At 37.6% G+C, this 12,391-nt stretch overlaps 1 protein-coding gene across 1 annotated transcript; it reads right to left on the bottom strand.

Annotated features, from left to right (window-relative positions):
* Positions 1 to 1,430: 1,430 nt before the first annotated feature.
* LOC131218527 (scarecrow-like protein 15) lies at positions 1,431 to 3,290 on the bottom strand. Its single transcript, XM_058213113.1, has one exon. The coding sequence runs from the start codon at positions 3,126 to 3,128 to the stop codon at positions 1,659 to 1,661; it is 1,470 nt and encodes a 489-aa protein (XP_058069096.1). The 5' UTR covers positions 3,129 to 3,290; the 3' UTR covers positions 1,431 to 1,658.
* Positions 3,291 to 12,391: the final 9,101 nt, after the last annotated feature.

The following is a 12,391-nucleotide window of genomic DNA, read 5'->3' as shown; positions in this document are numbered from 1 at the left end:
GCAGGCGGACCTCTACTATTAGTTTTATTTTTATAAAAAATTAGGTTTAGTTTAAATTCAATTCAGTTTTTATTATTTAGGTTTAGTTTATATTTCAAATTTCGATGTATATATATATATATATATATTGAGAAATAGAATTTAATAAACATTTTAGCTGTATTTTTTTAAAAAAAATGATGTTTAATATCTATTAAATTTAATTGAATGATGTGGATTGTAATAAATATCAATATATTCAAACTCACGAACTTGAGATTCGGGTTCCTAATACCCTATTTGGGTACCTGAATGTCGAGGTTGGGCATAATATTAAGCCCCAAAAATGGGCGTGTGGCTTCAATGGATCCCCATGTGCGTGGGATGCCTGACCATGGGGCCCACCTTGATGTATTTGACTACATCCACACCATCCATTTATATTGAAAACTCATCTTAAGGCATGATCCAAGTCTCAAATGGACCATAGTACAGGAAATAATAGTAATCTTTGTGATCATATCAATGTGTTAGATGCCAAATAAATAGGGTGGACTCCGTGGAGTTTTCAATGGTGGGGATTCAACCACGACTGTTTCCTGTGGTGCAGTCCACCTAAGATTTGGTCATGCTTTATTTTTAGGATAACGTCCTAAAATGAGCTTTGAAAATCGTTGGACGGTGTGGATTTAATGCACCTCCATTACTGTGAGCCACACAGTCAGGGGTCCCACTTACTTAGGTGGATCCGAGGTCACACCTAATCCGCTCCCCAAAAAAACATGTTGACCCATCTGGTTCACCCACGTCAACATCATATTTCATCTACATCAGGCATCGAGCGAAACGCTTTCAATTCTCAAGTGACTTCTTTTCGTTCCATAGTCCATTTTAGTCATGTAATTGTAGTACAAAATATAGGGCTCAAAACTCTCTGGGCTCGGCCCACTAAATAGACAGGCCTAAAGAAACAAGCCCAAACCCCATCAGAGCTCTGTCATAGCAGAACTCAACTAAACCAATTTTGTGCAAGATCTGGGCCGTTCATTAAGTGGACCCTAATATATTGAATGAAAACTAAACCAATTTTGTGCAAGATCTGGGCCGTTCATTAAGTGGACCCTAATAAATTGAGTGAAAACAAAATGCCCTTGACATCCTAAACGGGCCCGATTAAATACATGGGCTTAAATTTAGGAGTAGAAAACAGCCATTTCCAGCACCAGGCCGGAACGGGCTGGCCCAACGATCAGATGGTGAATCCTCAATTAATTCTAAATAAAAAATTCAGTCCTGGGACGTTCCCGGCCGGCGATTGCTACCTCAGATGGACAGGCACGCTTGTGGAAGATCACAGTCGTCTGCTGGACCATGCACAAGTAAGAAATTCCTGTCAGAAAATCGTAGCCGTCGATGGGAAGTTTCTCATGGTTTTTCTAATTCCAAAAGGATACATGAAATACCATTCCATTCAAGAAGTAAACGTTGGTTTTTTTTTTTTTTTTTTTAACATGTTAGCTAATTAACAGACCCTTTCCAGCTGAAAAAAAAAAAAAAAAAAAAAAACCTAGAAAGAAGAAGAAGAAGAAGAAGAGAAACCACACCCAACAAAAACAAACCACCAGCCCAAAATCATCCAACGGTGTGGATGAAAGCAACTCCCGTCGGTCCCTGAAAAGTCAATACCTCCACGCTGACGTGGCGACCAGTTCACGCCCCTGCCAGCACAGCATCATCGTCGCCTGGCGTTTCGCCACGTGGAACCCCCTGGCTGGGACCCGCCGGAGCAGGCACGCGGCTTGCGACTCGGTGAACTCGCTGAATGGAATCGGCGACATCCCGGCACCGGAAAACAGGTCCTTCCACAGCAATGACCTGTTCCCAGCCGCTGCGACCGACCGGAAAATTCTGGGCCGTAGCAGGAAACGTTCGATCCTCCGCATCTGCTCGGCACCGCCGTTGCCGGCGGCTGCGGCGTCCATCGATTCCAGCAGCACTGAGTAGAATTCCAGCCCGTCGATGAAATTCCGGCGGAACCATGGCGGCCCGGCCACTTCCCGCCTACACTCGGCGTCGACGAACACTGCTATCCGCGGCGAGATCCGCCTGAGCAAGCGGAGGAAACTGGTCCCGTCGATCCGCCCGAAGATCGACGGCGAGAGATTGACAGCTACTGCCTCTCCTCCGACCAATCGAATCGAGCAGAGATCGACGAATTCGATCTGGAAACGGATACCGATCTCCCTAGCGAAGCTGCATAGTATCTCCCTCGTCAGCTCCGTCTCGACTGATTCCTCCTGGACGATCGCCGTGATCCGAACCGACGGTGCGGATCTGCATTTCATCGCAATCTCCTGCATGAACGAAGGCCACTGCCCGCCGAGCCCGATGTCGAAGTCGATCACGTGGATGGACCCGAACCCGTCCGTCGACTCGAGGATCGCCTGATTCGCGGTGAAATTCGCGAACTGGAAGATGGGAGAAAGCTCGGAGAAGGCCTTGTAAGCTCCGATCTTCTGTACCGTCTCGATCGGGGTGAGAGCGGTCGAAATCGGCGATCGAGAACCGATCAGAGCTTCCAAAGCTTCCTTGAAGTAGAAAGCAGCTCGCTGGAGAGGCTTCCCCACAGGGTAGAAGATCTGGTGATTGAGCCGCGCCAATATCACATGCGCGAGCGGGATTTCATTCGATTCCACGGATTCAACGGCCCGGATCAACTGCTCGAGATGCAGCCGATCGAAGGAGGCGGGCTCGGAACCGCAGAAATCCAAAGGAGACGGATCGAAGTCGAAAGGAGGCTGGTCGTAGCAGTCGACGGACGGTGGGAAAGGGGGGAGATTGGGATTTCCGGTGTCAGGAGGGGCAAATTGGGGAATACTCCTGAGAGTAGGCGCAGAATCGTCCTTGTCGGTCAGGTAGCAGATTATGGAATCCCAGTCGGCGGGAAGAGAAGGGTCGTCTGGCAGCGGGACGGAGCCGCAGACAGAGTCTGACCCACCGGCGGCGGAGGCGGGGCTGGAGCGAAGGTCGAGAACGGAGGTGGGCTCATAGCAGGGAGGCGTGGTTGTATTGGAGGCTGCGGCGGTTGTCGTATTGCAGGGAAGCGGTTTTGGGTAGTGGTTTTGGGTGGTTTCGATGAGCGATTTCATGGAATTGGTGGTTTTAAGGATGGAAACGGAGGTTTTGGCAGTTGGAAGAAAGAGAAGACGAGAGAAAGCAGCCCCGGAGCTGATGAAACTCTCTCTCCCTCTCTCTCTCTTCTTTTTCTTTTGTGTTTGTCTTGGAAATGGGATTTGTGTTGTAAGGCTTTTCGTCGTTATCATGACCCGCTTTTTATCTTTGCGTGCATGGGGGCATGAGCAGGGATGAAGATGATGATGATGATGGGGCCATGTGATTGATGATGATGGATGGTGTGGATGATAGCATGACATTACATGGTCGACATTTGTCAGACTGGTCTTTATCTCCAAGAGCCTTGTACTTGAAGCTATTCCTTTTTTTACGTCCTATGGCGATTCGCGCGTATACAGATTGGAGTGGTGAATTGCGGCACCTGTGCAACTGTGACAGATCCGGACCAGTCGTTAAGTAGACCGACTGTTGCTTTGGCCTGGGATATAAAACTTGCCTTAAATTCTATGAAATCATATTCATTTGGGAAAATGGACGGTTCAGAAAACGTGACGGATTGCCTTCAATGTTAAATTATTGAGACTTGATGAACAGAACGGACTGTATTCCGAGCATGATCGAACAGATTAAACGGTCTAAATATCGCGCACGTGCGCCAAAATGGAAATTGTGATGCGATTCAGTTCTTTATAAGCTCTCGTAGGGAGAGAGAGTTTATCGCGTATGATTTAACGCTTGGCGGCTTAGTCCGTTAGCCCTACTTGGTTGGCTGGATGCGCTGAAGCCCGAATTGCAAATCAGCTTCCATCCCCATGTTGTTAGATGAGGGACAGCCCTACAATCAGGAGACGAATTGGCTAGTCCCCCTGACACCAGCCCTGTCGCTGGTGGTCGGTGCTATGTGGGCTCCATTATGATGTATTTGTTTTATCCATTCCGTTTATACATTTTTACATAATCATTTTATGTATTAATACAAAAAATGATAGGGATATAAATCTCAGGTGGCCCACACCATAGGAAAACAATAATGATTGGATATCCACCATTAAAAATCCTCCTAAGGCTTATTGTACTGTTTATTTGACATCCAATATGTTGATTGGGTCTTAAAGACCCATATGAAAGGAAAAAATAAATATCAGCTTGATCCAAAACATTTGTCCCCCAAAATGTTTTTAATGGTCACTATTCATTCAACACTGTTTCCTGTAATGTGTTCCACTTGAGATTCAACACTGTTTCCTGTAATGTGTTCCACTTGAGATATCGATATACCTCATTTTTTCTCTCATAATATAAAATGATCTATAAAAATAGAAAGACAACATAGATGAAATACACACATCATGGTGGGGCTCACAAAACACTGGCCACCGACCATCGGTTGGTGTAAGGGGGCGTAGTCAATCCGTCTCCCTACATTTAACGCACACGTGTTGTAATGACCCAGAATTTTGGTATACGTGCATACACATACATGTGTGTACAATTGCCTTCATTGGAGTATACACACATAGACCCATGCATACATCCACGCACCCATGCACACATGCATCTATCAGCTCATGTAAATTTTGACCGTTGATGTGTGATCGTTTTGCTTAGTGTGAACTATTAATTAATGTCATTAATGATTACATGATTTTGGTAGAATATATATAAGTTTATTTATGATGCACTCTCTCAACTCATATACTTAAGACCACGTGTTTAATTATTAACTAATCCAAATCTAACCAACATCAACTATTGACTGTGCACTGAGATTAATCTGATCTTAACCACTAGATTGTTGTTAAAAAATAAAATAAAAATCGAGAACAACCCATTTTTTGTGGGAACCAACCCCACCGTCCGCTTGTGTGTGGCTCACCTGTGTTTCAGATTAGCCTCATTTTTTTGCCTTATATCTTTTCTTGGCCAGGCCGAGATGATGGATGGAGTAGATTTAAATTATTGTTAGTGGGACCCACTATATCTTAAAAATAAAAATAAAATAAAAAAAATGAAAGTTATATCTTCCGCACGACTAAACCACTTTTTCCACTTTCCTTCCGTTTTGTACGGTAATGGCCGCCGAACCTCCCACTAAATGAAACCGTCTCAAAATTTCCACTCCTCCATTCCATTACGCATCCATTTATAAAAAGAAAAAAAAAAGAGAGAAAGAATCGAAGGAATCAATCAAATAAAAAAAAATTAGAGTGGGAGAGAGAGAGAGCGCTGTAAATCAAGAGAGAGAGATTAAAGCGAGGCCGGATCGTCAGACTTTAAGGTAGGTGATCTTAACCTGAAATTTACCATTTTCAATTTTATTATATCTATTTAATCCAAATTTTTGTAGAAATATTATTATTAGTTAATTTTATTTTATTTTTTATGTAGGGAATCTACGCATTTAGGAATTTCTATTTTATTCTTTTTAAAATATTTAATACTGAAATAATTTATAAATAAATAAAATAAAATAAATTTACAGAATAAAATAAATAGTTTATTTAAGATTATTTTATTAATTCTTAAATGTTTGTTAAGAGGAAAAATTATTAAATTAAATTTCAAATAAATTATAATATCCTATAATATTTTACAGTACAAACAGAATATATAATTAATTATTTAAAGTATTGATAATTCATTATATAGAATTGTGAATATAAGTGATGTAAGATTGATAAGTATATATAAGCAAATATGATTATAAAAATAAAATAATAATATATAATAATAATAACAAATTATAAATTATATAATTGTAATATGTAATCAGTATTAATATGATATATAATAAAATAAAATAAAATAAAAATGTTTATAAGATCATTAAGGTATAGTAAAATATAAATATTATGTTTCATAATAATATAGTAGTAATACAATATAATTGTATGTTAAAAAAAAATAATGAAAAAATATATAACATAATTAAAGTAAACCTGTGTAAGATAATATTATATTACATAATTAATACATAAGTATTTAATATTATTTATATGATTATGTTATAAGTCAAAAGGTTTTATCTGATAATATATAAAAGTTTTAATAAATCACAAGATTTATCTAAAAAAAATTATGTAATTATCATCATTTCAATTTAACATAAAAGTAATATAATAATTATATTAAATGTATCAAACAAAAGTAAATTTATTAATTTAGATAGTCAACTATAAAATAAGGTTAATCATACTGACATAATGTTGTAACAAATAATTTATATAATAATAATAGTATTCAAAGTCCAAATTAATATCTTTCTTAACCTTATTTAATTTAGATTTAAAAATAAATAATAATAAAATTTTGAATTTAGATTTAAATAATTAGATAAATAATAATAATAATAATAAATTTTAAATTATCAAATAATAATTTAATTACATTATTAATGTTATATTATATAAATCAGTGTGATAATTTTTGTTATGTAAAGATTAAAATTCAAATTTTATTTCTAAAATTTGAAGAGTTAATTAAATTAAATTTAAATGAACTTAAGTTTAAGAAAATTTTCAAAATTTTGGAATTGAAACTAAATTGATTAGATTTCTATATTTTGAAATTCTAGTGATTAATGTGTATTTAAAACTTTATTAAATTAAAATTTTAATAAAATATAATATTAGATTTTTAACTTTAAAAAAATGTTTTCCTTATAGTTCAAAATTTTTGTTTAAATTAAAATTTAAATAATTTATCGATTAAACCTAAATATACATTCTCAATGAATTATCAAAAAGAAATTAAAATTTGTTATAAAATAATCAAGTTATTTCAATATATACGTGTGTATGTATGTATTTGTTAAGTTGATGTGATAAATAAAATAAAAATTTTACTTTGAAAATTTAGTGAATAAAAATAATAAATATTTTTATGCTAATATTTAACATTATTTAAGTGAAAAAAAAAATTAATTTAATTAAAGTTAGAATTTAAATAAAGTTTCTTGTACATTACAAACCATTCATTAAATAGACCACTTAGGTGTTATTTTCTTTTGGTAGATGGTGTCGTGATACTCAACTTCTCACGCATCCAGCGAGTGTAGACAGCAACTTAATGCTATGTGTTGCGTCAGTGGGAGAAACTCGTTGAGAGCGTAAGCGTGGGTCAGGTCTAGCATGCGACGCTAAGTAGGTCGTGGGCGTATGGTTTAGTCCAGAAATCGATGGTCCAAATATCAGGTGGGTGATTCTCCTCCATTTATGAACTTTCTGATTTTATGTATTTTAGAAAATTTATTTATTTGACATAAAGATTTTAAATTAATATTGTCAAATTCCTTTATACGTAATATCTACTTTTCTAAATTTTAGCATTTACTGAATCTGATTAACTTGTAGATTTAGATTTTAATCTAACTTTTATTTCTGAAATTTGATATTGAGATTTAGACCTTAAATCTGTGTTAGAGTAATTGATTTAAATTAATTGGTTTAAAATAATATTAATTAATTTGATTTTAGCTTGATGTTTCAGTAAATTTTAGGAATTTAATTTTTACGGCATCGAATTTCTGCACATTTGTATAGAACTTGTATTGTTGTATCGAGATTTAAATAATTAAATTATTTCGCTACTGATTTTGGAATAATTCATGACATGCATTCATCTCTACTGATTACGGAATTATGGAAAAAGAAAGAAAAATGAGAAAATGATTGTGGTATTAGCAAGTAGGGCAATTGTGTCCCTTGGGTGAAAGACCCTAAAGCCAGCAAGTAGGGCAATCGTGTCCCTTGGGTGAAAGACCCTAGAACCCGTTGGATCCTTCGGAGTCTCCTTTGTGTACGGCGTATGAGTACAATTGTGTGCGCGGACATACGTCAGAGGTACAACTGGAGCAGTAGTCTGACTAGCTAACGTATAAATGAGTCCCTCACCATGAGGTACTGGTGTGTGGGCGTTAATGCAACGTGGTCATACACCTAGGTACGGTGTTGTAAGATGTGATGATTATTTAATTTTATTCTTGAATTCATGATAGTGTGGCATTCAGTACGTCTTTATGATTCCAGCATCGCATTCATGTCATATGAAATATTTAATATTTTGATTCATGTTTTGAAATTTCAGAAAGTACTTTTATTATTTATTCGTTTGATATAAATCTAGAAATTTCATATTTGGTTGGATAAGATCCCACGAGCGGTTGTGCTCATACCCAAAATAACAGTGTTTCAGGTCTTGGAGTTTAGTCGAGGCGAAGCAGAGTGAGGATCTAACCATCGGCTTAGTGGTAGCCATATCTGTATTTGTATTTAAGAAAAAATAATAATAATAAATTGTATAGCAGGAACTTAGAAGTGAGTTTAGGCTGTAATAGTTAAAGATTGTATTTGATGAATATTGTTATTGTAATGAGTTTTAATTAAGTGTGGTTGTGAATGTTTAAAATTGAATCATGTCCTGAGATTCGGAGTCGGGTCTGGTCAACTCGGGTACCGAATTTTGGGGCGTGACACGTGTCACTTTTTTATTGGCCACGTCACTGTAAGTGGGTCACAAGAAAATCGTGTCCTAGTTAATTAGATGGTTCATCTAGCAGGATTGAAAATCATTTATAGACATCTGACCATTCATTGCTTAAATAGGTCCGTATCGAGCAATGTCTATTGATTTTGGACCACAAACATAGGTCCATGCAAGCTAAGGCTTGATGGGGCTTGGCCCACCATGTGCACCTAAGGCTGCTATAAAAAGTTGGTTGGTCCGTCGGGTTTTTAGGCCTTGCAAGGATCAACCCATTTAATTACAAGGCTTTTTGTGTATCATGCTTGATGGGCCCACTTAATGAATAGCTCGGATATTGTTAGGGCTGTACATCGAGCCGAGTCGAGGCGAGGCGAGGTGGGCTAAGCTCGGCTTGACTTGTCCATGCTATACTCGAGTTTGAGCTTAAGCTCGCCCTCAAGCTCAACATTTAAGTTTGGCTTGTTTGCCAAAGCTTTCGAGTCAAGTTCAAATCAAGTCCAGTTTACCTTGATAGGGTAAGGGAAAGAAAAAGAGGAAATGGGACCGGGTTGGATCGGATAGAGCTTTTTAGTAAAAACTTTTAAGTTTTAACTTTTTTTAAAAAAGAAAACTTAAATATATATTATATATTTAATATTAATATAATATATATTATTAAAATATATTCTCAAGCCGAGCTCGAGCTCGAGCTTCGAGTTGAGTCGAGTCGAGTTGAAATACGCCGTAGTCGAACTCAACTTGAACTCAACTCAAGCTTTAGTAAACAAGCTTGACTCGCCTTGAGTTGGCTTTTCAAGCCGAGTCAATCCAAGCTGACTTGAGCCGAGTCATGCGAGCTTTTTGAGCTAGCTTGACTTGTGTACAACCCTAGATATTGTAGAGAAGGCGATTGGGCTCGAAGCCTCGGACCAAGGATTTATTATGCGCAAGGATACTGGGTGAGGCTCACTGAAATGTATGTGAGAAATTCATTCCGTCCATCCATTTTGTGAGCTCAATTTGGGACGTGAGACCAAAATTGCGGTAGATTCAAAACTCGAGTGGGTCACACAAGATGGAAATTTGGGGAAAGAAATTCCCACCATTGAAACCTTTTTGGGCTCCACCTTGATGTTTATATGCTAGCTAAACCGTTTATAAGGTAATTTCAAATGAGATAAAGTGAAAATGCCAAAAATATAGCCTGGTACAGAACTTTTATTGCCATAAGAATGCTTCAAAGGTGCTCATTGAATGCCCACTATTTCCTCTCGTGTGGCCCACTTGAGTGTTGGATACGCTTTTTTTTTTTGGTTACACATCCTAAAATGATCACTCAAAACGGATGGATGAGGTGGATTTCACACAAACATCTCAGTGGGGCCCACCTAGCATCCTTGGCAGGAACTTGAAATCCGCGTCCATGCGGACCACTCTCACAGAAGCCTCGGCTTGGCTCCCGCTTGGCCGAAGAAGCCCAGCCCAGGTGCCACGTCAGCCAACACGAAGCATGGAGCCGAAGAAAATGAGCTGACACAGAGACAAAAGAGGCCAAGCCGAGCTGACTTAAAGACAGTGAGCGAGCGTGTTTACGTCATCCTCCGCCTGTAGGGGACATTTTAAAACTATATTTACATTCTGGTTTTGGTCACGTGGGATCCACTGGAAGATTTTCAAAGAAGAGAGTCTTACATGTCCTTGACGGATGGAAAGAAACTCTCTTTATCCAAGCCATCAAAAGATCGTATAAAAATCAGATCTAAACCGTTCATCAGGTAGAAGATGCCGTGTAATAGTCCACATAAGGTCTTCGTGGTTGAAAAGACGCTACCTTTCTGATCAGAAGCCTAACAGATACACAGTTCTCTATGGTTGGCGTGTGTTTTTTTTAAGAGCTATTATTATACAGTGGTACTCAGGCCAGAGATTGTATGGAAAGTTCGATCATAGGCCATCCATGGTGATTTCCATTAGATCAACGGTTCGGATCAGTGAAACATGGCCCCACTTGTATAAACTGAAGACCTAACCTACTGTACAAACCTTCGGCTGGATTGTTGCATCCCAAGTGTCAATGTCACTGACGACTTAAACGGTCTGCTTTCAGCGTAGAAAAAACACTGAAGAAAGAGTCAAATGAACGGCTGCGATTCTGATCAAATGTGCCCACGTGGACACACGTAGTGCGTTTGTTTTTGGCGCTTGAAGAAAGGGCGTGAATATAAAGTGAAAAAAAATCGTGCGCGTGATTGGGTTCCCTTTCCTGCTTACGACCGTTAATTTCGTTTTAGGGCATGATGCCCCATAATTCAGGGCTTTCCCTTGAAAAAGGTGTGTAGTTAAAGGCTTACCTTTTAAATTGAATAGACCAAAGCACCCTTCAAGTTTCCATTACAGGGGGAGGCATTTGATGATCTGGAAGTGATTGGTACTTGATACTCAGCCATTCTGAACTTGTACACGTGGCATATATTAACTCATATCAAACTAATTAAATTATAGAACTCAAGGTTGCCGAATCACATTTCCAAAACCAGATTCAAATAAGATTCCTAACCAACACTTGTTTTTTGAAATAAGACCATTGAATATTTTTAATTTTTAACCGTACGATGAATGCCCGCACCAATCTAATAGTCAAATAATCAGATAACCTTAATTTTTTTTGCTCAAGAGAAATCTAAACTGGGACCACCTTCTGTACAGGTTAGATGTCCTGAACATGCCACGTATGGACAGGAAACAGGGCTGCATTGTAAGATAGAATACAATCATCTGTATTATGAGTACATATATAAATTTTAATTTAATTTAATTTTAATTAAGGCACTTATATACTCCCCCCACCACCCTGTTATTGTAGTGTTATGGGTCCATTAGGTGACTCACACTTTCTTTAGCTCATTCATTTGAAGTTTTTATTTATTTCGAAACCTTTAAAAATAATATAAACCATTGTAATAACAACCCAAACAAAGTGAACATTTTTATTCAGTCCATTGATTTCAATGGCCCAATCAAACAAATTTTCCCATGATGGCTTCAATCCATCCATTGATTTCTTGATTGCTTGGCAAGTTAATTTCAACACATTCCTAGCTACTTCATCCATGTGGCTAAATGTAATACCATAATTTATATCTTACAAGTTTGATTGGACAATTTACCTACCTGGGTTTGTGCACCTGTATCTTTTCATGGACTAGGATCGCGGAGATTTTCTAGACTCTTAGGATTTTTTCACTATTTCTCACTTTGCACATGTCTATTCATAGTTCGTTGATTACCATGGCCCAATCAAATGAATTTGTCAATGATGGCTTCAATCCACTCATTGATTTTGTAATTGCTTAGCAAGTCAATTTCACCTTATTTCTTATTAGATTCATCCAAATGGCTAAATGCAATACAATAATTTATACATAATAAGTTTACGTGGAAAATTTACCTTTCAACTATATCCTTTCATCCGCTGGGATTGCAGAGATAATTTTGCACAATTTTCTTACTATTTCTCACTTTGCATGTCATTGTTCATGGTCCATTGATATCCATGGCTCAATCAAATGAATTTGTCAATGATGGCTTCAATCCATCCATTGATTTCTTAATTGCTTAGCAAGTTAATTTCACCATATCACCATATGCTTGATTAGATTCATCTGAATCACTAAATGCAATATAATAATTTATACATTTCAAGTTTTCTTAGACAATTTACTCATTTGGGTATTTCAATTGTTGAGATTGCTGAGATTTTTTGCATGCTTACAATTATTTTTTTTTTTAAATTTATTTCTTACTTTACACATTG

Source organism: Magnolia sinica, chromosome 11, assembly GCF_029962835.1.
Source record: "Magnolia sinica isolate HGM2019 chromosome 11, MsV1, whole genome shotgun sequence".
Classification (NCBI taxonomy): Eukaryota; Viridiplantae; Streptophyta; class Magnoliopsida; order Magnoliales; family Magnoliaceae; genus Magnolia; species Magnolia sinica.
This window is presented reverse-complemented; position numbering and strand designations above follow the sequence as displayed.

What these genes read in the sequence shown, in the direction of transcription:
- LOC131218527 (XM_058213113.1), bottom strand. Translation starts at nt 3,128, where the DNA reads ATGAAATCGCTCATCGAAACCACCCAAAACCACTACCCAAAACCGCTT.